Here is a 27390-nt window from a genome sequence, read left to right as displayed (position 1 = left end):
CGACAGGATAGCAAGGCTGAGGAGGGTCGCAAGACCTTTCCTCGGACGAGAAGAGCTTCCAGTCCAAGCTTGGTTACGTCTCCTAGGTCACCTGGCCTCCTTGGCCCGTCTAGTTCCGAACGGCCGCCTCAGTAGGTAGTAGGTTGGCCAAGGCACCAGCCGCCCGTTGAAATACTACCGCCAGAGAGTTATGGGGTCCTTTGACTGGCCAGACAGTACTACGTTGGATCCTTCTCTTTGGTTACGGTTCTTTCTCTTTGCCTACACATACGCCGAATAGTCTGGCCTATTCTTAACAGATTCTCCTCTGTCCTCACACACCTGACAACACTGAGGTTACTAAACAATTCTTCTTCGCTCAAGGGGTTAACTACTGCACTGTATTTGTTCTGTGGCTACTTTCCTCTTAGTAAGGGTAGAAGAGACTCTTTAGCTATGGTAAGCAGCTCTTCTAGGAGGAGGACACTCCAAAATCAAACCATTGTTCTCTAGTCTTGGGTAGTGCCATAGCCTCTGTACCATGGTCTTCCACTGTCTTGGGTTAGAGTTCTCTTGCTTGAGGGTACAATCAGGCACACTATTCTATTTAATTTCTCTTCCTCTTGTTTTGTTAAAGTTTTCATAGTTTATATAGGAAATATTTATTTTAATGTTACTCTTCTTAAAATATTTTATTTTTCCTTCTTTCCTTTCCTTACTGGGCTATTTTCCCTGTTGGGGCCCCTGGGCTTATAGCATTTTGCTTTTCCAGCTAGGGTTGTAGCTTAGCAAATAATAATAATAATAATAATAATGGCGGCTCAAGTCCCGGTGGAATTAAGGCAACGATTCTCCAGACACTCTGGTCCCTATGGGACCTGCGGAACGGACGGACCTGCAGTGGTGGCTGACCGATGAAAACCTTCGAAAGGGAGTGGATCTTCTCGTCCTCCCCCCGGATTTGATGCCGTTCTCGAACGCGTCTAAAGAAGGGTGGGGGGGGGCCCACGTTCTGAACCAGAAGATCTCAGGCCTATGGTCAGAATCAGAAAGGTACCTCCACATCAATCTGCTAGAAATAAAGGCCGTTTACCTGGCCCTTCAACAGTTCCAACAGACTCTGGCGGGCCACTCCGTGGTGGTGATGAGCGACAACACCACAGTAGTGGCTTATATCAACAAGCAGGGAGGTACCTTTTCACAGCAGCTATCCTATCTTGCAGTAGAGATACTGAGGTGGACCGAAGTCCACTCGATTCCACTATCAGCTCGCTTCATTCCGGGCAGAAGAAATGTGCTCGCCGACAGTCTGAGCAGAGCATCGCAGATAGTGATTACCGAGTGGTCTTTGGATCCTCAAGTAGCCAACAAAGTCCTGACTTTGTGGGGTTCCCCAACAGTGGACCTGTTCGCGACACCTTTGAACTTCAAGCTGCCGCTGTACTGCTCCCCAGTCCCGGACCCCAAGGCACTCTGGCAAGATGCCTTCCAACAACGGTGGGACAACATCGATGTCTACGCCTTTCCACCGTTCTGTCTGATGAGAAGGGTGCTCAACAAGACCAGATTATCGGTCAATCTGTCAATGACCGTAATAGCTCCGCTATTGGCATCACGTAGAGTGGTTCCGGACCTTCTGCAGCTCCTGACGGAACTCCCGAGAGAACTCCCCCCACGACACGAGCTACTCAAGCAACCACACTGCAATATCTACCACAAGGCCGTAGCTTCGCTTATGCTTCACGCCTGGAGACTATCCAGCATCTCCTCACTGAGAGAGGCTTTTCACAACAAGTTGTGGAGAGGATGTCTCGACACCTGCGAAAGTCATCCGCAAGGGTCTACCTGGCAAACTGGAGATTCTTCTGTGGTTGGTGTCGTGGGAGGGGTATCTCTCCCCTCGATGCCACTATTCCAGCAATAGCGGAGTTTCTTGTGTATTTGCGGGAGGAAATGCGCCTTTCAGTCTCGGCGGTGAAAGGCTATCGCTCAGCCTTAAGCTTAGCCTTCAGGCTGAAAGGAATAGACATTTCTTCCTCGCTGGAACTTTCTTTACTCATACGAAGCTACGAACTTACCTGCCCTCAGTCGGAAATGAGACCTCCTCCATGGAACGTGGTTCGTGTCCTCAGGGCTCTTAAGAGACCTCCGTTCGAACCATTACGCCAGGCCTCTGATCAACACCTGACTTGGAAGACGGTGTTCCTGCTTGCTTTGGCATCAGCCAAGCGGGTCAGTGAACTTCATGGTCTCTCATTTCAAGGGGATGGGGGAGGTAACGTTCAGGTTCGGCCCTGAGTTTGTAGCTAAGACTTGGAACCCTGGAGTGCCGGACCCACGGTTCAACTCCTTCAGGGTTTCGAGTCTCCGTTCTGTAACAAGTGCCCCGTACCATCTGCTACTATGTCCAGTGAGAAGTCTGAGGCGTTATCTGAAGAGAACGGCTGCAGTCCGTCCCCGCGTGCAAGCCCTGTTTGTGAGCACGGGAAGGACGAAGAGGAGGATCACCAAGAATACCATCTCAGCTTGGATTCGAAGGGTCATCCACCACGCCTTGAATCCAGATCCTCCTCCGTCACGTCGTCCCAGAGCACACGATGTCAGAAGCATCGCAATGTCTCTGCCTTTTAAGAGAAACTTGTCAGTGACGCAGGTGCTACAAGCTGGGGTCTGGAAGCGTCAAACGACCTTCACAGCCCACTACCTGCAGGACGTGACCCACAGGAGCCTTGATACATTCTCTATCGGCCCTGTGGTGGCTGCACAGCAGCTTGTTTAACCTCAGGCTCCTTAATGGACAGGTAGCAGAAGGTTGAGGGTATCGTTACCCGGTTTTAGACTGCATGAATGAAAGAGTATGTCTGGTCCTTACTTCTTTCTTCATCCTTTCCTCTCTTGGGGAAAGCAGCATCCTGGGTTCTCTGCATAGCTGACCTCAAACCTCTGCAGGTAAACCATGCTTCCTTGTATTCCTAGTATTAAGATAATACTGTCGCGTCCCCCATACCCTGACGAGGTGGTATTGGGAACATCCTAGCCTAGAATTCTATCTAAAGGACATCAGGTCAACTTCCTAGGACGAGTCACACTTCAATCCTCCACACACAAGTTTATGTAAGCCGCATGTTCCTTGCGGAGCAAGGAACTTGCAAGGTGCAGGGACTCTTTTTCTCGAGTGCTGCTCACTCTAATTCTGAGTCCCCGGGTAAAGCCAAAGCCAGTAAGGCAGGGACTTTCCACCCTACCTAAGGGTTAAGTCACCCCATGTAAATAGCGTAGTTTGTATTTCGGTTACGGAACAAATGACAAATTCGGAGATAATTTGTATTTTTCCTAACCATACAAACCTTAGCTATTTACACATATTTGCCCGCCAGCCCTGACCCCCAAGGCAAGTCCTACTTCTAAGTGAAGTGAAGCAGTTAAAATTCTAATGGCTCGTCATTTCAGCTACGCTGAAAGTAATACCCCATGTAAGTAGCTAAGGTTTGAATGGTTAGGAAAAATACAAATTATCTCCGAATTTGTCATTTTTTGAAGTTCTACTGATTCAACTACCCGATTAGAAAGATCATTCGGTAGTACTTTAGGGTGAGGTCTACCTCCCGTGAGCACTAACGATGATGACTACCGCTGTTTAATCCTAACTTAACCTAACCCAATGGTATTCTTTTATATGAACGGGGAGAGCGAGCAACAGGTCACACGGTAGACCTCAGGTTTCACGTGGGTAGGCTACTTATGGCGGTAGATCTCACGCTAAAGTAGAATCGATCATTCTACAACTTGGTCATAGCTGGAATAAAACTTCTAGAATACCCGATTATGTAAAATTTGATCTCTTTGTCTATCCATTGTGTTGTATTACCAAACTGTCTCGAGGAAAACGTGAGATTTTATGTATGAACCATAAATCAATATGATATATTATGTTTGTGAATTACTGTGCAATTTTAAAGCACTTTTACATTCTGACCTATATATTGACAAATTTAATAGATACTCCCCTGATATCTTTGAATGGTTGTTAGATGTAAATTATGTCCTTTTCAGTATGTTGTTTTAATAATTGAAGAATTCTTTTTTGAAAACTCATCATAATAGGTAGCTTACTAATAAAGGTTTGTATTCAATTTCTAACCAAATACATGAAAAATATAGTTTTCCTAATTGCCATCTGTGTTTTATCCAATTCTGACCACGAAAATAGGGGGGCAAACCTTATTTGTTCCGTAACTGAAATACAAACCACGCTATTACATGGGGTAAATACTTCGGCGTAGCTGATTGACGAGCCATAAGAATTTTAACGAGGGTTTACTACCCCTCCGCTAGTTAGTGGGGGGGGGGGGTAGGGAGGGGTAGCCTGCTACCCCTCCCCCTAACACACACCGGTGAAAGGTTCACTTTACTTGTGGCTCGGATGGCGATTGGAAGTCTCCGCTCCCATCCTGACTTGGCGGCCATTATTGTTTTGTCTTTTTAACTAACCTTTTCTTATACTTAATATATTTAAACATTTTTGATGTTTATATATATTTTTGTGTATAGGAAATAGTAAGTTTCCTTTGCTTTCGGTGTTGTGCGGTGTGTGTGTTGTGTACGTCTACGAGAGTGATCGCCGGCTTAGCCAGGCCACCACGATTCTCTTCTTGATCACGGCCGTTCACTCCTAGGCCACCATGGTTGCCTTGGTGGAGCCCGGCCCATCTCTTGAGGTCGTTCACCTCTTACTCCGTACTACGCCTACAATAGCTTCTCAGGACCGAGTCGCTATTTCATTTTATGTGTCAACTCCTCCAGGGGATCGAACGATCCTCTTCCCTCCAGAGGGACTCCCTGTCAGCGCGAGGGTCGGTCAGCATCCCTGGTGGGACGCTGACGTTAAAGCGCTCATGCAGGCGATGAGCTTGTGCCTTCTGACTGGGGTCACTAATCAGTAGCAGCTTCCTCTCCCCCTGAAGAGGGTGAGAGGAATCCCTGGCATGGTATCTCCTCCAAGGACCATCCTGTCCCTTCGCGAGTCCTTACGCAGGCGATGAGCCCTACTCCGACTTCTTCTCCCCTCCCCAGCGGATGAGCATTACCCATCCCCAGGAGGGTCGGAAGACCCGGTCCTCTCTCCCCCATCACTCCATAGGGAGAATCCATGCCTCTTCCTGAGAAATCTTCTCAAGCGGAGGGGGCGAAAGCCTTACATCCTTCATCGCTGGGGTCCTGTTTCCTTCCTAGGAGGGATCCTAAGGCCCAGTCTTCCGCAAGGACCTGACAGGACCCAGATGGACCTTTGGGGAGTGTATAAGAGTCTCCCCAGGAAGAGCCTCCGGGGATGAGAGACCTCGCTGCCAGTCCATCAGGAGGAGAAGCTCCAGGGGTCGGAACCTGCGTTCTGGCAGGTTCTGACCCTCAGGAGAAACCTCAAGGGGACCCCAGATTCAGAGATTCCTCTTCGGTAAGGGAAGGATACGGTCCGGGAACAGATCTACTCACCCAAGGGCTCCCTTGGGCCAGTGCAGCTTGCCCTGGTCTCAGGGAATGAAGAGCGTCAGAGACTAGGCCGAGGGCCAGCTCTCCAAGTTTGTTTTTTTCAACAGTCCCGGTCGGTATCGAGCCCCTCCTTCCTCCCTGGGTAGGGATCGGTGAGGAGACGGGCCCTCCGGGCGGAAGTCCAGTCCATGTTGGAGATACGCTCCCTCCAAGAAGTGGCCAACGGGTTCCGAGGCCTCCTTAATCGTCTCCTTCCCTTCTCGACTCTGTACAGAGTTGTCAAACAGTCTCCGTTCAGCATGGCGACGGAAGACGCGGTCAGTCTTGTGGTGAGACCACAAGACTTCATGTATACACTGGTCCGGTAGGACGCGTACTTCCGATCCCGGTTCACCTGTCCTCAAGGAAGTACTTTGGAGTTTGCCTGGAAGGCGGATATACCAGTTCAAGGTGCTGTGCTTCGGTCTCTCCACAGCACCTCAACAGTTCACCGATGCTTCCGCTCTGATCTCTTCACGGGCTCTCAGGATCGGCATCCGTCCCCTCCATTTCCTGGGTGACTGGCTGATCCTAGCAGACTCGAAGGCATCCCTTCTTCGTCATCGGGACAAGTGCCTCGGACTTTACCAAGTTCTAAGGATCACGGTGGTCCTCGAGGAGTCCTCCCCGCAGCCCTCTCAGAGTCTGGTTTACCTAGTCCTGGTCTTAGACACCAACCTCCCGAAGCCTTCCCTTCGGGCAACAGGATAGCAAGGCGGAGGAAGGTCGCGAGACCTTTCCCCACACGAGAAGAACCTCAAACCCAATGTGGTTACGTCCCTCCTCCCTGGCCCGTCTGGTTTCCAACAGTCGCCTCAGGATGAGTTCTCTCCAGTGGTGACTCGGGTCGCGGGGGAGTCAGGGACACGACTCCCCGGACGCCAGGACCCCTAGGGGACTTCCGGAACAGACGGACCCCCTGGGGTGGGAAGCAGACGAGGATCTACAATAGGGAGTGGACCTTCTCGTCCTTCCCCCAAACTTGATGTTGTTTTCGGACGCGTCAAAGAAAAGGGGGGGGGGGGGGGGGCACGTCCTGAACCACGGGACCTAAGACCGGTGGTCAGAACCAGGAAGTACCTTCTCTAGACCTACTAGAGATGGAAACCATGTTTCTGGCACTTCAGTAGCTCCACCTAGCCTGGAGGACTACTCTGTAGTTGTGAGGATCAACAACACCACAGTGATGGCTTACTTGCCCAGACAAGGAGGTACTTTTCAGTACAGCCATCCCATCCTGCGGTAGAGATACCGGGATGGTTCGAGTTCCCCTCGATCTCCTTATCAGCTCGCTTGATTCCAGGCAAGGAATGGGCTTGCCGACAGTCTGAGCAGTGCGACACGGACACCACATTCCGAGTGGTCTTTGGATCCTCAAGTAGTCTACAAAGCCTGACTCGGTGGGGCTCCCTCTGTGGACCGGCTCGCTACAGCACTGAGCTGCAAGCTCCCGCTGTACTGCTCCCCGGTCCCGGACCCCAAGGCCCTCTGGTAGGATCCCTTCCAGCAACGGTGGGACAACATCGATGTGTTTGCCTTCCCCCGTTCTGGCGGATGAGGAGAGTACTCTACTACCCTGCTGCTAGTTAGCAGGGGGTAGGGAGGGGTAGCTAGTTACCCCCCCCCCCATACACACACCGGTGAATGCTCCACTTTACTTTTGGCTCGGGCAGAGAACAGACCTGTATGCTCTCTCCCTCGCTTTGACTGCCATATTTAATCTGTTTTTGCTTTTTCTTTTCCAGTGTGTTTGAAGTTGGCCTCTACTGACTATGCGTACATGCCCTGGACTTCCCGGCTGCCCTTGTGGGACCTTTATGTCGGCGGTCGACACCGATCCCCACACCTTATGTCCTCACTGTAGGGGCCAGCGGTGTGATAGTGGTAATGTATGTATTGAATGTAGGGAGTGGTCTACCTCCCAGTGGGAGAGGTTTGCCCAGTGCCGGAAGAAAAAGTCTAAAAGGGATCTTTCTCCTTCAGAGGCTTCTTTGAAGAGAGAAAATTCCAAGACTACTTCTTCCGTAGCCCTTTCCTCCTCCGAAGCTCCTCCTCGAGCGGTCTCTTCCGAGAGGCCGGCGAGTGGTAGCGTATACCGTACTGCTGTTGACCGATCCCGGGGTGCGGGAGAGGTAGTTGCCTCCCATAGCGAGGCGGCTGCCCCTCCTCCCCCGGAGGAGGATATGAACATTGTTATATCTGTAAATAACCATGATTTGTTGCAGCTTTGGGCTTCCTTGGGGCTTCAGGGTTCGCCCTCCACGGAAGCCCTGTTTGACATAATCAAACTTGGTGCAGCTGTCAAACAATCGCCAACTACCGGAGGAATAGATCCTCCGTCTGTTGTTGACGTTGTTGTGACGGAGACATCTCGTGGGTCTAGTCAAACCCCCGTTCCTGTTGCTGAGGTAGCTGAAGGTTTAGATTCCCCCTCCGAACACCTTTCGAGGGAGGATATAAGTCCCACGGTCTCTCCTGCCGGTAATTCTCCCCCACGGGGGAGTTCACTTACAGAGACTCCTCTGCGGAAGCCCTATGATGGTCAGCCTGCTGACCCCACTGCCCCTCGTGGGAGTATAAGGCGGAAGGCTCGTCCTCCCCTTCGCCGTAGAGGCCTTCCTTCCCCTCTTAAGGGAGTTAGGAGGCGCCTCTTCGGCTCGTCGTCACCACAGTCCTCTGCGGAGGAGACGACTCGCCGTTCGCCGATCCTGCCAGCTACCACCTTAGACCTCTCCGGGGATCGTTTGCGATCCCCTTCGGATGATGGTCGTCCTTCGGGACCCTGTGACCAGTCTCCCTCCAGACCTGCTGACCTGCTGTCACCTTTCGACCATGCGGATGCGCGTTACGCGCCACCTGATCCTGCCACTGCGCAGGCACCGGGCCCTTCGGGGCTTAAGGGCCTTGAGCGCAAATCCGCGCATCTTGCCCTCAAGCGCCAGGTTCTTCCTGCGCGCCTTCCTGCTGCTGCTGCCGCTGTTCCAGTCTTAGCGCCATAGCGCTCACCTGCGCGCGTGCGCGCCCCTGTTCCTGTTACGCGCCAGGGTTCCCCTGCGCCCCGGCGCCCGCCAGCAGTTTCTGATCCAGCGCGCCAGCGCCCACCTGCGCACACGCGCCCACCTGCGCCCCAGCGTTCCCCAGTTCCTGCCTCGTTGCGCGCAGTCCAAGAAGCTCCTACGTTACCGCACATGCGCTCACAGGTACCTCTGGACTCGCAGCGCCCGTCTGGAGTTAGGCGCGAAGCGCGCCCGCCGCACGCAGTTCCAGTTACAGCGCACACGCGCTCGCCAACGCACTCTACATCACAGCGCGCAGTCCAGGAGGTGCCTAAGCTAGCGCACGGGCACTCACAGGCACCCCAGGACTCTCCTTCCAGACCACGCGACCCTGCACACGTTCCACCCGCGCGCAACGCTCCGGTTGCGCGCCCAGTTCCATTTCTCAAGGCGCCCCATGCAACCATCCAGCGCACACCTGTGCGCCCTAATCCAACCGCGCGCCCTGCTCGCCCACCGCAGCAGCGCACACCAGCGCGCCCACATGGTAATATGCCTGTTCTTTCGGATCAGCACCCACATACGCTCCAACACGCCAACCCTCCCTCGCGCTATCCTGAACCTGCGCTCTCGCGCCCTCGCCCGGTTCTTCCGGATACACGCCCATGCGCCACTGCCCTCTCGCGTCCGTCAGTGCCGCATCAGGATGCTGCGCGCCCTCTTATCCGGCTCCTATGCGCCACATGCCCTCACCATCTCCTACGCGCGCCCACGCCCACGCCCACGCACCTCTATCTACTGCCCGCACCCGCACCATCTCCTCTCGCCCGCTCCACCAACCTCTCACGCCCGCGTCCATGTGCGTGCACGCCCGCGAGATTTCTGTGTCACGCGATCCTTTCGCACGCGCGACCCTGGTCAGGGCCCATTGCGTGACCTCCAGCGCGAGCGTCGCCAGGCAGATAGGTCATCGTCTAGTTCCCCTCCCCACAAGCGCAGAACAGCGCGCTCGCCGGTGGAGGGGCGGTTCCCAGACAGGTCTAAGGACTTTTGTTTCAGCTTCTCAGGCGAACCCGCATTTGTCGACTCCTCCAAGGGATTGAACTATCCCCTTCCCTCCAGAGGGAGTGTCTGACAGCGCGACTGTCAGCCAGCTGCCCTGGTTCGGGACCCTGGTCAGAGCTCTTGTGCAGGCGATGAAGCCCGTCCTCTCTAACGTGGGTCACAAATCAGTGGCGGCTTCCTCCCCCCTGAAGAGGAAGAGAGGAGTCTCTCCCATGGAAACACCTCCAAGGACTATTTTGTCTCCTCGCAGATCCTTGCGCAAGCCTGCTTCCCCCCCCCCCCCCCCGACTTTCTCTCCCTCCCCTGCGGGTGAGGATTACCCATCCTCAGGAGAGTCGGACGAGCCAGACCGTTCCACCATCGCACCAATGGGGGAAATTCCGCCTCTCCCTGAGAAGTCTTCTTGTCCAGGGGTGGAAAAGAGCCTGCACCCATCGTTACTCGAGTCCTGTATCCCACCCAGGGGGGAACCGAAGGACTCTTAAGACGATCCCTAAGTCGTCAGCAAGGATCAGACAGGAGCCATCTAGACCTTCCGAGGATGTCCACGTGTCCCCCCAGGAAGAGCCACTGGGGACAGGAGACTTTGCTGCCAGTCCTTCAGGAGGAGAGCACCAAGAGTCAGAACACATGTTCTGGCAGGTCCTGACCCTCATGAGGAACCTCAACGGGATCCCAGACCCAGAGATTCCTCCTCGTGAGGGTAAGGACACGGTCTTGGACCGTGTCTACGGCACCCAGAAACACGCTAGGGCCAGTGCAGCTTTGCCCTGGTCTCAGGGGATGAAGAGTGCCAGGGACAAGGTCGAGGGCCAGCTCTCTGAGCTTGCCTCCTCCAGCAGATCCAGCGCCGGTAACAAGCTCCTCCCTCCTCCTCGAGTACATCAGAGGAGGTACTTTGAGATTGAGGAGTCTTGTTTGGGTCTTCCGATTCACCACTCCGTGGAAGAACTCACCGGGGGAGTCCCTCTAGAGAGACTCTCCAACCGGCACCTGTCCTACTCAGCTAGTGAGATCCTAAGCCAGGAGAAGGTCACTAAGTGTGCCATGCAGGCAACTTCGTGGCTTGACATCTGGCTGGGGTCTCTGGGCATCCTGGTGTGGTCTGAGGACCTCACCAAAGAAAGCATCAGGAAGGCACTGGAGACTTTCTTGCTCTCAGGCACGCGGACCATCGAGTTTCTGGCCCACCAAGCCTTGAGCTTGTGGGCCAATACGATTCTCAAGCGACGGGACGCTGTGACTGAGAGATTCCACCAGAAGGTTCCCAGTTTGGATGTTAGCAGGCTCAGACACTCTTCCGTGCTCGGTAAGAGTTTGTTTGAGCCTAAGGACGTGGAGCTTACCGCTGAGAGGTGGAGGAAGTCCAACCAGGATTCCCTCATCCATAGGGCCCTGACATCGAGGCCCTACAAACCTCCAGCGGCACAACAGCCCCGTCCGGCTAAGGACACGAAGAAGACCACTGCAGCAAAGCCGAAGGTGTCTAAGCCCTTTCCTGCCAAGAGCAGAGGGAGCAAGTAATCCTCCATGGGAGGCAAGAACCCTAGAGGAAACGGCTGAGGTCGTAAACGCTAGGGTTGGCAGTCCCCCTACATGTCCACCAGTGGGGGGATGCCTACAAAGTTGCGCGGCAAGGTGGCAGCAACTCGGGGCAGATACCTGGACGATTTCTATGATCGCTCAGGGTTATCGCGTCCCGTTCACAGCTTCTGTACCTCCCCTGACAGCGAATCCAGTGTCGTTGAGCTCTCTTGCCATGGGATCGGCAAGAGGGCAAGCCCTTTGGGCAGAAGTCCAGACCATGTTGAAGAAGGACGCTCTCCAGGAGGTTGTAGACGGGTCCCCAGGCTTCTACAGTCGACTCTTTCTTGTGAGAAAGGCGTCTGGAGGCTGGAGACCAGTCATCGACCTCTCAACCCTGAATAGGTTTGTCAAACAGACTCCGTTCAGTATGGAGACGGCAGACACAGTCAGACTCGCAGTGAGACCACGAGACTTCATGTGTACACTGGACCTGAAGGACGTGTACTTCCAGATCTCAGTCCATCCGTCTTCAAGGAAGTACCTAAGATTTTGCCTAGACAACAAGATCTACCAGTTCAAGGTGCTGTGTTTCGGTCTCTCCACAGCTCCTCAGGTGTTCACCAGAGTGTTCACCCTGATATCTTCATGGGCTCACAGGATCGGCATCCGTCTCCTTCGTTATCTGGACGACTGGCTGATCCTAGCGGACTCGGAGGCAACCCTTCTTCGCCACCGAGACAAGCTCCTCGAAGTTTGCCAGGATCTAGGGATCATGGTAAATCTCGAGAAGTCCTCTCTGCAACCCTCTCAGAAACTGGTATATCTAGGCATGGTCATAGACACCAATCTCCACAAAGCCTTCACATCAGACGACAGGATAGCAAGGCTGAGGAAGGTCGCGAGGCCTTTCCTCAATCGAGAAGAACTCCCAGCCCAAACGTGCCTGCGTCTCCTCGGCCACCTCTCCTCCCTGGCCCGTCTCGTTCCCAACGGTGGCCTCAGAATGAGATCTCTCCAGTGGCGACTCAAGTCCCGGTGGAATCAAGGTCACGATTCCCCGGACACTTTGGCCCCTGTGGGTCTTGCGGAACGGATGGACCTCCAGTGGTGGGTGGCGGACGAGAACCTACGAAAGGGAGTGGATCTTCTCGTCCTTCCCCCGGATTTGATGTTGTTCTCGGACGCATTAAAGAAAGGGTGGGGGGCCCACGTTCTGAACCACAGGACCTCAGGCTTGTGGTCAGAATCAGAAAAGTACCTTCACATAAACCTGCTAGAAATGAAGGCCGTGTTCCTGGCACTTCAGAAGTTCCACCAAGTCCTGGCGGGCCACTCTGTGGTGGTGATGAGCGACAACACCACGGTGGTGGCTTATATCAACAAGCAGGGAGGTACCTTTTCAGAACAGCTATCCCATCTTGCAGTAGAGATTCTGAGATGGTCCGAAGTCCACTCGATCACACTAGCGGCTCGCTTCATTCCAGGCAAAAGGAATGTGCTCGCCGACAGTCTGATCAGAGCGGCGCAGATAGTGAGTACCGAGAGGTCTTTGGATCCTCAAGTAGCCAACAAAGTCCTGACTTTGTGGGGTTCCCCGATGGTGGATCTGTTCGCTACAGCGCTGAACTTCAAGCTCCCGCTGTACTGCTCCCCGGTCCCAGACCCCAAGGCTCTCTGGCAGGATGCCTTCCAACAACGGTGGGACAACGTCGATGTGTACACCATTCCCCCGTTCTGTCTGATGAGGAGGGTGCTCAACAAGACCAGAATTTCGGTCAATCTTTCAATGACCCTGATAGCTCCGCTATGGCATCACGCAGAATAGTTCCCGGACCTTCTGCAACTCCTCATGGAGGTTCCGAGAGAACTCCCTCCACGTCATGAGCTACTCAAACAACCACACGCCAACATCTTCCACAAAGCCGTAGCTTCGCTTCGACTTCACGCCTGGAGACTATCCAGCATCTCCTCACGGAGAGAGGATTTTCGCAACAAGTTGCGAACAGGATGTCTGGTCACCTGCGCAAGTCATCCGCAGGGGTCTACCAGGCGAAGTGGCGAGTCTTCTGTGGTTGGTGTCGTGGAAGGGGTATCTCTCCCCTCGATGCCACTATTCCAGCAATAGCGGAGTTCCTCGTGTATTTGCGGGAGGAAATGCGCCTTTCAGTCTCGGCAGTGAAAGGCTATCGCTCAGCCTTAAATCTTGCCTTCAGGCTTAAAGGAATGGACATTTCTTCCTCGCTGGAACTTTCGCTTCTCATATGGAGTCATGAACTTACCTGCCCTCAGTCGGAAGTGAGACCTCCTCCATGGAACGTGGTTCGAGTTCTCAGGTCTCTGAAGAGACCTTCCTACGAACCATTACACCAGGCTTCAGATCGCCACCTTACCTGGAAGACTGTTTTCATGCTAGAATTGGCCTCGGCCAAGCGAGTCAGTGAGCTACATGGTTTCTTGTACGACATCGCCCATTCAGGGGGATGGGGGGAGGTAACGTTCAGCTTTGTTGCCAAGACTCAGAATCCGGTAGTGCCGGACCCTAGGTTTGACTCTTTCCAGGTTTCGAGTCTCCGTTCTGTAACAGGTGACCCAGACCATCTCCTACTGTGCCCAGTGAGGAGTCTGAGATTGTATCTTAAAAGAACAGCTGCAGTTCGTCCCCGGGTGCAACCCCTGTTCGTAAGCACCGGGAAGACGAAGAGGAGGGTCACCAGGAATATTATCTCGGCCTGGATTTGCAAGGTGATACATCTGGCCTTGAATCCTGACCCTTCTCCGTCACGTCGCCCTAGAGCGCATGATGTCAGGGGCATAGCTACGTCCATGGCCTTCAAGAAAAATTATTCAGTGACGCAGGTCCTTCAAGCTGGGGTGTGGAAGCGTCAGACCACCTTCACGGCCCACTACCTTCAAGACGTGACACACAGGAGGCTTGATACGTTCTCTATCGGCCCTGTGGTGGCTGCACAACAGCTGGTCTAACCTCAGGCTCCTTAATGGACAAGTAGCAGAAGGTTGAGGGCATTGTTACCCGGTTTTAGTCTGCGTGAATGAAAAGATCTGTCTGGCCCTTATTCTTTTCTTCATCCTTTCCTCCTTTAGAGAAAGCAGCATCCTGGGTTCTCTGCACAGCTGACCTCGAACCTCTGCAGGTAAGCCATGCTCCCTTGTGTTCCTAGTATTAAGTGTAATACTGTCATGTCTCCATACCCTGATGAGGTGGTATTGGGAGAGTCCTAGCCTATATTTCCATCTGAAGAACTCCAGGTCAACTTCCTAAGACGAGTCACACTTCAATCCTCCACACACAAGCTTATTTAGGCCGCATGTTCCTTGCAGAGCAAGGAACTTGCAAGGTGCAGGGACTCTTTTTCTCGAGTGCTGCTCACTCTAATTCTGAGTCCCCGGGCAAGCCAAAGCCAGTATGGCAGGGACTTACCTCCCTACCTAAGGGTTGAGTCACCCCATGTAAATAGCGTGGTTTGTATTTCAGTTACGGAACAAATGACAAATTCGTAGATAATTTGTATTTTTCCTAACTATACAAACCTTAGCTATTTACACATATTTGCCCGCCAGCCCTGTCCCCCGGGATAAGTCCTACCTCTAAGCAAAGTGAAGCATTCACCGGTGTGTGTGTGTGTGTGGGGGGGGGGGGCGGTTAGCTAGCTACCCCTCCCTACCCCCCGCTAACTAGCGGTGGGGTAGTAAACCCTCGTTAAAATTCTTATGGCTCATCATTCAGCTACGCCGAAGTAATTACCCCATGTAAATAGCTAAGGTTTGTATAGTGGTTGGTGTCGTGGAAGGGGTATCTCTCCCCTCGATGCCACTATTCCAGCAATAGCGGAGTTCCTCGTGTATTTGCGGGAGGAAATGCGCCTTTCAGTCTCGGCAGTGAAAGGCTATCGCTCAGCCTTAAATCTTGCCTTCAGGCTTAAAGGAATGGACATTTCTTCCTCGCTGGAACTTTCGCTTCTCATATGGAGTCATGAACTTACCTGCCCTCAGTCGGAAGTGAGACCTCCTCCATGGAACGTGGTTCGAGTTCTCAGGTCTCTGAAGAGACCTTCCTACGAACCATTACACCAGGCTTCAGATCGCCACCTTACCTGGAAGACTGTTTTCATGCTAGAATTGGCCTCGGCCAAGCGAGTCAGTGAGCTACATGGTTTCTTGTACGACATCGCCCATTCAGGGGGATGGGGGGAGGTAACGTTCAGCTTTGTTGCCAAGACTCAGAATCCGGTAGTGCCGGACCCTAGGTTTGACTCTTTCCAGGTTTCGAGTCTCCGTTCTGTAACAGGTGACCCAGACCATCTCCTACTGTGCCCAGTGAGGAGTCTGAGATTGTATCTTAAAAGAACAGCTGCAGTTCGTCCCCGGGTGCAACCCCTGTTCGTAAGCACCGGGAAGACGAAGAGGAGGGTCACCAGGAATATTATCTCGGCCTGGATTTGCAAGGTGATACATCTGGCCTTGAATCCTGACCCTTCTCCGTCACGTCGCCCTAGAGCGCATGATGTCAGGGGCATAGCTACGTCCATGGCCTTCAAGAAAAATTATTCAGTGACGCAGGTCCTTCAAGCTGGGGTGTGGAAGCGTCAGACCACCTTCACGGCCCACTACCTTCAAGACGTGACACACAGGAGGCTTGATACGTTCTCTATCGGCCCTGTGGTGGCTGCACAACAGCTGGTCTAACCTCAGGCTCCTTAATGGACAAGTAGCAGAAGGTTGAGGGCATTGTTACCCGGTTTTAGTCTGCGTGAATGAAAAGATCTGTCTGGCCCTTATTCTTTTCTTCATCCTTTCCTCCTTTAGAGAAAGCAGCATCCTGGGTTCTCTGCACAGCTGACCTCGAACCTCTGCAGGTAAGCCATGCTCCCTTGTGTTCCTAGTATTAAGTGTAATACTGTCATGTCTCCATACCCTGATGAGGTGGTATTGGGAGAGTCCTAGCCTATATTTCCATCTGAAGAACTCCAGGTCAACTTCCTAAGACGAGTCACACTTCAATCCTCCACACACAAGCTTATTTAGGCCGCATGTTCCTTGCAGAGCAAGGAACTTGCAAGGTGCAGGGACTCTTTTTCTCGAGTGCTGCTCACTCTAATTCTGAGTCCCCGGGCAAGCCAAAGCCAGTATGGCAGGGACTTACCTCCCTACCTAAGGGTTGAGTCACCCCATGTAAATAGCGTGGTTTGTATTTCAGTTACGGAACAAATGACAAATTCGTAGATAATTTGTATTTTTCCTAACTATACAAACCTTAGCTATTTACACATATTTGCCCGCCAGCCCTGTCCCCCGGGATAAGTCCTACCTCTAAGCAAAGTGAAGCATTCACCGGTGTGTGTGTGTGTGTGGGGGGGGGGGGGGGCGGTTAGCTAGCTACCCCTCCCTACCCCCCGCTAACTAGCGGTGGGGTAGTAAACCCTCGTTAAAATTCTTATGGCTCATCATTCAGCTACGCCGAAGTAATTACCCCATGTAAATAGCTAAGGTTTGTATAGTTAGGAAAAATACAAATTATCTACGAATTTGTCATTTTAAGTGCTGTGCTTCAGTCTTTCCACAGCGCCTCAAGTATTCACGAGAGTGTTCGCCCTAGTGATATCTTCGGCTCACAGAGATGGCATCCATATCCTACACTACCTGGACCACTGGCTGATTCTAGCAAACTCAGTATCGACCCTTCTACAACACCGAGACAAACTTCTGAGGCTTTGTCAAGTTCTGGGCATCATGGTAAACCTTGAAGTCATCATTGCTTCCCTATTAACGACTGGTATACTTAGGTATGGTTAATAGACACCTATCCTCAGAAGGTCTTCCCATCAGACGACAGGGTAGTGAGGCTGAGGAAGACCATTCCTCAAGGAATATGAACTCCCAGCCCAGAGGTGGTTGTATTTCCTTGGGCAACACCTATCATCCCTGGCAAGTCTAGTTCCCAATGGCCGCTGCAATATGTAAGGGTTTATGACTGAGAAAACTTTAGTGGTTTGTGTGTATGCAACATATTTGATTTTATTTTTTTTCTTTTGTATCCCTCAAGCCCCCCTTTTTCCAAAAATGTCTTAATTTGTTATTGTTCCTTTCCAGGTATTGACAGCAGCCCCTACACTCAGTAGGGAGTGTAAGGGAGAGCGAATTTAGAATATTTCCTGTTATCAGTCTGTACTAGTCTGTGATGCTGTTCTATATCTATACCTTGTAACTAGAAGTAAGCTACTGTGTTGCTATATGAGAGTGTGTCATGAACATTAAATAGTTAACAGGAGCTATTGAAATGGCATATCTGGTCAGAGGCCCGAGAAGTGAATTCCGATGTTAGGAAGAGAGTGACTTTTGAGTTTAGTATGAATTCAGACTTATTCAAAACCCCTTCCAAGATTGAGAGATTTCAAATGTACTGTTGACAAACTTTTCGAGACATTGTAATGGTGGGCCCGCAGAGACCTGCACAGCAGCGTATGCGGCTGAACTGTTCAGAATATGAAAACATTGTAAGTGACTTTGCAGCTTAGTGGTGAACTGGATATTGAAGGGACAGTATTGATTCAGGGGAAAGTATGGTAGCACAGTATTTTCACAGATCTATATTTTCTTATGGGTAATTTCTAGTTTGTTTGTTATTTGTGGAGCTGGAGTGTAAAGGACTGATAATTTTGCCCTAAATTTGGTTATTGGAATTGACAGATAAATATTTATAAATAAATATTTTTTTTCTTGTTTTTAGGAATACAGCATTTCATTTCAGAACCTCTCACCACATTTTCCCTTCCCTAGCCACTGTTTTTTAAGATCTCTTAAGTACAGTAATTTATCATAATTCTTTCCTCCCACAGTGTGTTCCTTTATTAATTATAATATTCCCTTTCACCTAATGTTCATATACCTTTACTTATAATCAGCAAGCCAAAGGCAGTAGAAGGAAAGGTATGATGAATAACAAGGTTCAAGCTGGGTCCCCTTGCCTAGTATAAATCAAGGGGTGGTGCCCAGAGCTCCGTTCTCTTGACCTGTTACTTAGGTTTTTTTGGGTTTTACACCATTGTATATTTGTTGTGTAGTGAACGTCGGGTTGTGGTCGGCATTCGGACACTAGGCAGTTCGGGTGCTACCTCTGGCCACAGTCCGCAAACCACTACACCACTACAACTGGAATCAGGCAATTGATTTCCCAGACATTCTGTTCCCCCATGGGACCAGAAGAATGGATGGACTTAAGAGGGGTGGGTGGCAGACAAGAATCTGCTAAAGGGCGTCGACCTTCTCGTCCTTCCCATAGACTTGATGCTCTTTACAGATGCATCAAAATAAGGATGGGTGGCCCATATGCTGACCCACAGGACCTCAGACCTATTATGAGTTTGAAAAGTACCAGAACATTTATCTCTTAGAGATGAAGGGTGCCTTCTTTGCGGGCCACTCAGTGGTGGTGATGAGCGACAACACCACAGTAGTGGCTTACATCAACAAACAAGACCGTACTTTTTTGCAGCCCCTATCCCATCTGGCAGTAGAGATTCTTAGATGGGCCGAAAACTCAGTGACCCTATCAGCTCGCTTCATTCCTGGCAAGAGGAATGTGCTCGCGGACAGTCTTAGCAGAGCGACTCCGATAGAGGGCTCTGAGTAGTCTTTGAATCATCTAGTAGCCAACGAAGTTCTGAATTTTGGGGTTCCCCGACTGTGGACGTGTTTGCAAGGTCCCTGAATTTCAGGCTCCCACTGTTCTGCTCCCCAGTCCTGGATCCCAAGGCTCTCTGGCAAGATGCATTCCAACAACAGTGGGAAAACATCGACGTTTACGCTTTTCCCCCGTTCTGTCTAATGAGTACAGTACTCAAGACCAGAACATCAGTCAATCTCACGATGACCCTCATAGGTCTGCTAGGGCATCACGTAGAATCGTTTCCAGACCTTCTGCAGCTCCTGACATAGCTTTTTTGCAAACGGATGCAAAGTGGATGGCTGGACACCTGCGAAGATGGCCTGTCTCAGTCTACCAGGCAAAGTGGAATATCTTCTCTGGTTGGTGTCGTGGAAGGGATATCTATCCCTTCGATGCCACTATTCCATCAATGGTAGTAGAGTTCCTTGTGCATCTGAGGGAGGAAATGGTCCTCTCGGTTTCAGCAGTAGAATGTTACCACTCAGCCTCGAGTCTTGCCTTTAAGCTGAAAGGAGTAGATATTTCCTCTTCGCTAGAACTTTTTCTCCTTATACGAAGTTATGAACTTACTTGTCCCGAGTCGGATGTGAGACCTCCTTCATGGAACGTGGTTTGGGTCCTTTGGTCCCTGAACCTGAAGGGTCCTCCCTATGAACCATTACGCCAGGTAACAAATCGCCACCTCACTTTGAAGATGGCGGTGTTTCAGCCAAAGAGTAAGAGAACTTCATGGTCTCTCATATGACATCGCCAATTTGAGGGGATGGGGAGAGGTAGGCCTCAGCTTCATCACTGAGTTTGTTGTAAAGACTCAAAATCCGGGGGTAGCGGAACCTAGGTTTGATTCCATCCAGATAACGCCTCTCCGTTCTGTAACTGATGACCCAGATCAACTGCTACTATGTTCAGTAAGGAGTTAATACTCAAAAGGACATCAGCAGCTCACCCCTGTGTGTTAATACTCTTCATCAGCACAGGAAAGGTCAATAGGAGGATCACAAAGAACACCATCTCTGCCTGGATTCGCAAAGTTATTGACCTGGCACTGAATCCTGATCCCCATCCCACACGTCTACCCATAGCACATGACGTCAGGAGCATTGCTACATCCCTGGCATTTAAACGAAACTAATGTGGCGCAGGTTCTACAAGCGGCTGTGGTGTGTGGAAGTGTCAGACGACCTTCACCGCCCAATACCTACAAGACGTAACCCACAGGAGCATGGAAACATTTTCCATTGGTCCTGTGGTGGCTGCACAACAACTGATTGAACACCTGAGGCTCCCTGGTGGACAAATAGCAGAAGGTTAAGGGCATTCGTTACCTGGGATTAGTCTGAATGAATGATTAAGAATGACTGGCCTTTCCTTTTCTTCATTCTCCCCTTTCTTGGGGAAATCAGCACCCAGGGTCCTCTGCAAAGCTGACCTCATCCAACTGTAGTTAACCATTGTTCCCTTGTGTAACCTGGTATTGTGTCAATACTGTTACGTCCTCATACCCTATTGAGGTTGTTATTGGGGATGACTTGGTAACCTCTGAAAATTCTTATGACTCGTAGGAACTCTTACCTTGGCAGTCACATGGCTATTATCATGAACACAGCTTGAGTAGGCCATGGACCATGTATAGCACTGTTTTAGCGAGGTGCAGGGTTTCCACCTATTATGTGCTAAACACATAAAGGGGAATCCCTGGGTCAAAGTCAAAAAGCCAGATTGGCAAGTTACCCTATAAATAGTTAGTTTGTATGTAGTGATGGAACAAATTACAAATTTGTAAGTAATTTGTATTTTTCATAACAATAAAAACCTGTACCTATTTATACAAATTGGCCCGCCAGCACCAGTCCCCCTTGAAGCCCTGCATCCAAGCAAAGTGAGGCACACAGCCCAGGTGTGTGAGTGAGTGGTAATTACTAACCCCCCCCCTTCCCGCTAACTAGCGTGCGGGTAGTTAAGTCACGAAAAATCTAATGACTCATCCTTCAGCTTCGCCAGAAGTAATACCCCTATAAATAGCCGCAGGTTTGTATCGTTAGGAAAAATACAAATTACTTCCAAATTTGTCATGTTTTCAGTATTTATTATTTATTTCTTCCCTCACCAGCTGCTTTTCCTATTGGAGTCATAGGACTTGTGGCATACTGCTTTTCCAACTAAGGTTGTAGCTTGGCTAGATAAAATGGTGAGCATTGTCAAGACAGGCTTGAGAAGACTTAGCCTTCCTGTCCCTCAAAGAACACACCATCATTCAATGGGAGGCTACAATTTACACACTGTAAAAGGGGATGATTGCAAACAATCATGTCCCCAATTCGTAGAGTGAGTGAATTTATTACCAGTTAGGCATAAATTAATGCCGTGTTTAATCTACACTTGTCTTTCTACTGTTTTATTAATATCAGCTATTCAAGCTGAAAAGTATGAGAAGATTAATGATAAACAGCCTATGATAGGAGGCAACAGTGCGACCATACTCGTTGCAGCATAAGACGAAAGCAAGGTATCTTTGACAGGAATGCGGGGACTACTCCTCTATGCTAACTATGTTAGTAACAGCTCTTCTAACTTTGCTTATGACAATTCCATATTTTAAAGGATGAAAGGTTTGTAGGTGTGTAAGGGCAAACTTCTATTGTAGATTTCATAAGGTGTTATGACCTTCAAAAGGTCTATAATATTAATCCAACTGTTGCCAACATACAGAAAATTACTTTATTTTCTAATAGTCCTTACATGTGTAAGCACCAAGGGGAAATAAATACCGATATAGTTCGTTTTTATTTACTTTTTCTTAAATTACAGTACAGTACAGTAGTCTATTTTACTATCTGTCAAGATAAGACCTGAAGGAATCACCTAATATGGCTTCCATTTTTGTGTAAACTTCTTTGGTGGCTGCTTCTATTTCGGGATCTACTGTTTCAAATACTTCTGTTATGTAAGGCATGATATCAGCAAGTAGAGGTTGTAAGTAATCCTCACCATAGGCATCAATTAGAGCTTCAAAAGTTTCTAGAGCCGCTAATATCACCTGAAATATAAAGCATCATACATTAAGACTTTTGAAACAAAACTAAATTAGGAAAATGTATCATGCATAAGAATTGGATATATCAAGAAAAAATTTAAAAAATCAACAATTATCATGCATGAGAGTTTCATGCATTAGAATTTCAATTAAATACTTGACTTGAATTCTTCTTTACATGTTTGGTATTAAGAAATATGAAAGGGGTCCTCAAAATATTGAAAGAAGAAAGCACTTACAATAGGTTCATCATCATTTCGCAGCTTCAGCAGAATTGCTCTGTTTAACTCTTTCCAGAGGGAATCATCACCAACTGCATTGGTGAATTGTAAAACACATGGAATGAAGTGATATGTAATCATATCTTTATATAGCTCCTTGCCGATCTTCGTATTCTCCAGCTAAAAAAAAAATTAAGAAACTTGTTAGTATACTGTACATCAGTGGATGAGATTTTTAATTTAACCCCCAAATCTCTGCTGCCAAATTATAAAATTGCCATTAAAATTTTGTGTAATGCATGAATTTGTCTGTTGAAGGTTAAATGTTTATTATACCTGAATGATCAAAAATATTCATGAAATTATGTTGAAAGTAAAGATAATGCTATTCTTTAGTAGTGATCCAACTCAACCTTCACTAAACACTATATCAAAGTCACTGCATAAAGTACTCATGGAGTATTCAACAATTTCAGGTGTCAAAGGACAGCATCAATTTACTTCTTCAATTGATCTCATATGTCATACATATACAACAAAACCTACAGGAATTCTGTTCTTACTGATTAAGAATTATTTTGAAACCATACTTCATGGAAAGACAGGAAAATAAATTACGATATATTTAAGAATATCTAAGACTAATTTGTTCCTACACTAGATACAAACCCTCATTCTTTACTATAGGAGATATTCTAGCGCGAGCTGGAAAATACGGCAGAAAAACCTTAACAAGGTCGTTAACGACCAGGCAGGTAATTACTCACCTGTTAGTAGTGGTGGGGGGACCGCCAGTCGGTAGGTGCTGTTTACCTTCAATCTAATTCTAGCCGTCGCAGTGGTAACACCACTGCTTCTGCTTTATTTGCCTGGCAGACTAGCCTTTCTTTTTTGAGTTTTGATTAATCCTTTTTCTTTTTCTTTGTTAGATGGTGTCCTCTATTTGAGGAAGTGTTCATGGCGCCTTTATGTCAGCACTGGATGTGGATCCTCTTTCCCTATGCCCTGTTACAGAGGTTATGGGTGTTCTGAGGGTTCCCCTGCCAAGCATGTAGAAGTGGTCTTCGCAGTACCTCCTCCTCCTCCTCCACTTCATTGTCCTCCCCTCTGGAGGCTAGGAGGGAGAGAGAGAAGAGGAAAAGGAGAGCTCGCACTCCTTTGCCCGGTCGTTCTCTCCGGAGACACAGGTGACATAGGAAGAGACATAATCGTTCTTGCTCTTCCTCACCTTTTGTCTCTTCACGAGATGTCTCGCCGTAAGACTAAGCACTCTCGTCACAAACTTAAGAGAGCTTCCTCCTTACCCTAACATAGGGCATCAAGAGCGTATGTGCCAACATGCGCATACGCTCCAACAAGAGCATAGCTCCATCCCACACCATGCGCTCACCTGCGCGCATACTCCTGCGCGCCACCAATCTTCTGCGCAATGGCGCTCTCCTGCGCGCCAGTGCTCTCCTATGCGCTCCCGCGCGCCAACATTCTCCTGCACATACGCATACGCGTCCAACACCTCTCTCTCCTGCCCGCCATACTGCGCACCATCCTACGCGCCAGGTAAAACCTGTGCGTCAACTTTCTGCTGTTAGAGGGACTTCTGACAAGGCAGCCATGCTGTCTTCTCCCGCACGCCAGCGCGCCAGCCTTCTCCTGCATCCGCAAGGATATGCGTGCACGCCCGCGCCCCATATGATTTCACTGTGCGCGTGCTAGGGAATTTTCTCCTGTGCGTGTGCACCCTACGGCTGCCACAGACGTGTGAGATCACTCTCCCGCACGCCCGTTTACACCTTCACCTAGGTATTCTCACCGAAGAGACAGGCGAAATAGAAAGAGACATTATCATTCTCGCCTTCTGTCTCTCCCCGAGACTTCTTGCCTCGAGATTATATACGCTCGTGCCATAAACCTGAGAAGAACGCTCCCTCTCTTCATCGTTCTGCCTCGCTGTCGTCATCGTGCGAGGGATCATCTAAGAAACCACGAGCGCAGCCAAGGCCAAAGCAAGTCCTAACCTCGAACCCTCTTCTTCGCATAATAGTTTGAGGGTCTCCGTCCGCTGTAGAAGAAGTCAGATAGAGCGCTTCTCCTTGCTTCAATCTCTATCTTCAGAGAGATCGCTCTCGCCTTTGAATTCTCGATCTCTGACCCTTTGGGGTCTCGTGACAAGGAAACTTCGGTTTCCCGGTGCGCTATCCCTTCGTTTTCTCACAGCAAGTTGCTGAAACCTCGGGCTCTCGTGCATTTAGTCTCGCTAACACTTCGGTGTGCGTGACAAGGGAGACTTCCATTTTCCCGTTGCACTAGCCCTTCAAGTTCTCGCAACACAACCTCTAGGGGCACGCATGATCACGCTAAACCTTCGGGTTCTCGTGACAAAAGTCATCAACAGTGTTACTCTTAGGTCAGAGAGTCTTCGGACTCTTGTCGCGCGGAGTGTTCGCGTACGCCCATGATAATCAAGAGTTTTACTCTTATGGCAGAGTTTTCAGACCCCAGTCACGCAGGTGTTCGCTCACAATTAGCGCTACCCACGCAAATCTCCGGTCATACACTCACGGGGTCAATCCCTCGCTCCCGTGTTTCAGACAGGACAACCTCCCTAATTACTTTGCTCCCTAATGAGTTAAGGATTTCGAGTCTCTCGGAAACCTTGAAAGAAGATGCAGGGGTTCGGCCCTTTTTCTCTTCGGTTGACAGCAGAAGGGAAAGGTGAAAAGTGTTAAGAGAGGCTAAAAGAAAACACCCAGATAGCTGCGACGTAGAACGCGATGCCGAGGACTTCGGCCACTTTGTTCATTATCCTGCGCTTCATGTGGCAGCTCATGAGCTGCCCCTGTTACGAGGTAACACTCATTGTCAACCTGCAACTTGATCAACTTATTGGGAAACTTAGATTGCTGACAGGAGGTTCGCCTCCAGGGATTAGAGATCCTTCCCTTACGAGGGAGTGATAACCTTCCTTGGAATTGGACTGCGCGAGAGATACATCCCAATTACGAGGAAAAAACTTCCCCACTTCAGCCAGTCAGCAACCTCCCCTCCTTCGTAAGGAGTTGCGAAAAGCTCAATGAGTTTTACCTCTGCTATCTCGTCCCCGAAGACTGTGCTTTCTCCCCTGGAGCTGGGGAAAAGCAAGTCTATGGCTTGTTCCTCCTTCGGGGGAACATCTCCCTGGGAGTATGCTTGGCTCAGGCAATGTCCTTCATCGGGAGGACTTCTCTCTCATTCACGAGAGGAGATTATTACGCCTACGTTTTTTCCGTAAAACTGGGAGAAAACTTGCCTTAGGCGATGCCCTCCTTCAGAAGATCTTCTCTCTCGTTCGCGTCGCGAGAGAGAGATTATTACGCCTATGCTTTTTTCCTATAGAACTGGGGGAAAGCTTGTCTTGGGCAATGTTCTCCTTCGGGAAGACTTTCTCTCTCGTTCGCGAGAGAGATTATTAAGCCTATGCTTTTCTCCCATAGAACTGGGAGAAAGCTTGTCTTAAGCCAGGTCCCCCTTTGGGAGGACTCCTTTCTCGTTCACGAGGGAGATATTTACACGAGAGGGAGATTTTTACGACTACGGCTTTTCCCTAGAACTAGGAGAAAACTTGTCTTAAACGATGTCCTCCTTCAGGAGAACTTCTCTCTCGTTCGCGAGAGAGAGAGATTATTACACCTATGCTTTATTCCCATAGAACTGGGAGAAAGTTTGCCTTAGGCGATGTCGTCCGTCGGGAGGAGTTCTCCCTCGTTCGCGAGAGAGAAATTATTACACCTACCCTTTTCCCCATAGAGAGGGGAGAAATCTTACCTTGGGCAATATCCTCCTTCGGGAGGACTTCTTCCTCGTTTGAGAGAGAGAAGTTACTACGCCTACGCTTTTCCCCATAGAGCAGGGAGAAAGCTTGTTTTAGGCGATCTCCTTCGGGAGAACCTTCCTACCACTCACGAGAAGGAAACTTGTAGGAGTTTGCTGATCCACGCTCCTTCCTCTTACGCTTTTGGTTCTCCTCCAGGGGCGGAGCGAGAGCCTTGTATTAAGCAACATTCTCCTTCGGGAGAACAAATCTACCCTGCGGAGGAGTTATTTTCATACCTGACGTTCTCCCCCCCTCATGCTGTAAGGAGAAGTCTTTTTAAACCTACTAGTTCTCTTCACATTGGCCCCTCGGGGTCTCGTGACAATCACCCTTTCGGCCGGCGTGATCGGGAGCCTTTAAACTTTCGTCATGTTTATCCTACGGGTTCTCATGACGTTAGGAGTCCTTCGGGCCTCTATAGCGTTGGACTTTCGAGTTCACATGACTTGGAACCTTCGGGTTTCAGTTATGCTGAGTAGTTGGACTCTCGTAACAATTAGCACAGAGTGTCCGTGCACGCACGCAATTAACGCTATGCACGCGACCATCGTCATTAAGAGTTTTACTCTTACGACAGTCTTCCGACTCTCATTAACAGTCTTCGCCATTACCTCCAGACACTTAGAATTCTACCATTCTTCGCCTTTCGATAAGAAAGATATGAGGGGTAAGATATAAGGTTTGTCTGTTACTTGCGTCTCCACTTTTTCCTGTAATATCACACGAGGAATTATCGCAGCCTGAGGATTCCTCGGGAGAGCTGCCGTCGAGGGACTTAGAATCCTCCTATTTAAGGACTCTTAAGAACTATGTGTTATATCTCATGTCTCGGCGATTTGCATCTGTCTCCACGACCCTCTGACTCTCCAGCCTTAGACAGGCTATGTAGTGACAGTCTGGGGTTCGAGTCCCGCCCAGACTCGTTAGGGCCATCAGTGCCTAAAACCTTACCATCCTTGTAAGCTAAGGTTGGGGGGTTTTGGGGGAGCCCATAGCTCTAGCTGCTGAGTCTTCAGCAGCCACTGCCTGGCCTTCCCTGGTCCTAGCTGGGATGGAGAGGAGGCTTGGTCGTTGACCATATATGGTCAGTCTCTAGGACATTGTCCTAACGGCTAGTACTATGTCACTGTCCCTCGCCTCTGCCTTTCTTGAGTGACCTTTAAACCTGGTCTGTTCTCCGAGATCAGAGACGTCAACAATCTCCTCTGATCTTGGATCCTCTCACGGCGAGGCTCACACCAGGCTAATCCTCGAAGAGACACTACTCTTCAAGGCTCTTCTCAGTCACAGAAGCCTCGGCAAGGGAAGCGACTTTAATGTCCCTTCTGGCTTGACACGTGGTCTGATACGGGGCTAAGACAATGGACTTCTTAACCACTACAACAGCGACAATGTGGAGCAATTGGGTTCTCAAAAGGAAGGATCGGTAGTTCCCAGACTTTCTTTTGTACCTAAGTGTGGAATGCTTCTCTCAGTCTCGGCGATTAAGGGCTATCGCGCAGCCTTGA

At 49.9% G+C, this 27390-nt stretch overlaps 2 protein-coding genes across 2 annotated transcripts in view; one reads left to right on the top strand and one right to left on the bottom strand.

The window, feature by feature from the left end:
* LOC137631754 (HEAT repeat-containing protein 1-like) overlaps positions 1 to 27390 on the top strand; it is a 622900-nt gene that overhangs the window by 245864 nt on the left and 349646 nt on the right. The window lies entirely within an intron of this gene.
* The window catches only part of LOC137631636 (HEAT repeat-containing protein 1-like), a 122655-nt gene continuing 116846 nt past the window's right edge, over positions 21582 to 27390 (bottom strand). Inside the window, exons 18-19 of the mRNA XM_068363509.1 lie at positions 22051 to 22212; positions 21582 to 21814 (exon numbers count right to left, since the gene is read on the bottom strand). Coding sequence (XP_068219610.1) covers positions 21608 to 21814; positions 22051 to 22212 — 369 coding nt within the window. The 3' untranslated portion in view covers positions 21582 to 21607. The remainder of the gene's footprint in view (positions 21815 to 22050; positions 22213 to 27390) is intronic.

Source organism: Palaemon carinicauda, chromosome 40 (genome assembly GCF_036898095.1).
Source record: "Palaemon carinicauda isolate YSFRI2023 chromosome 40, ASM3689809v2, whole genome shotgun sequence".
Lineage (NCBI taxonomy): Eukaryota > Metazoa > Arthropoda > Malacostraca > Decapoda > Palaemonidae > Palaemon > Palaemon carinicauda.
The sequence above is the reverse complement of the archived record's forward strand: the minus strand, read 5'-3'. Positions and strand labels throughout refer to the sequence as shown.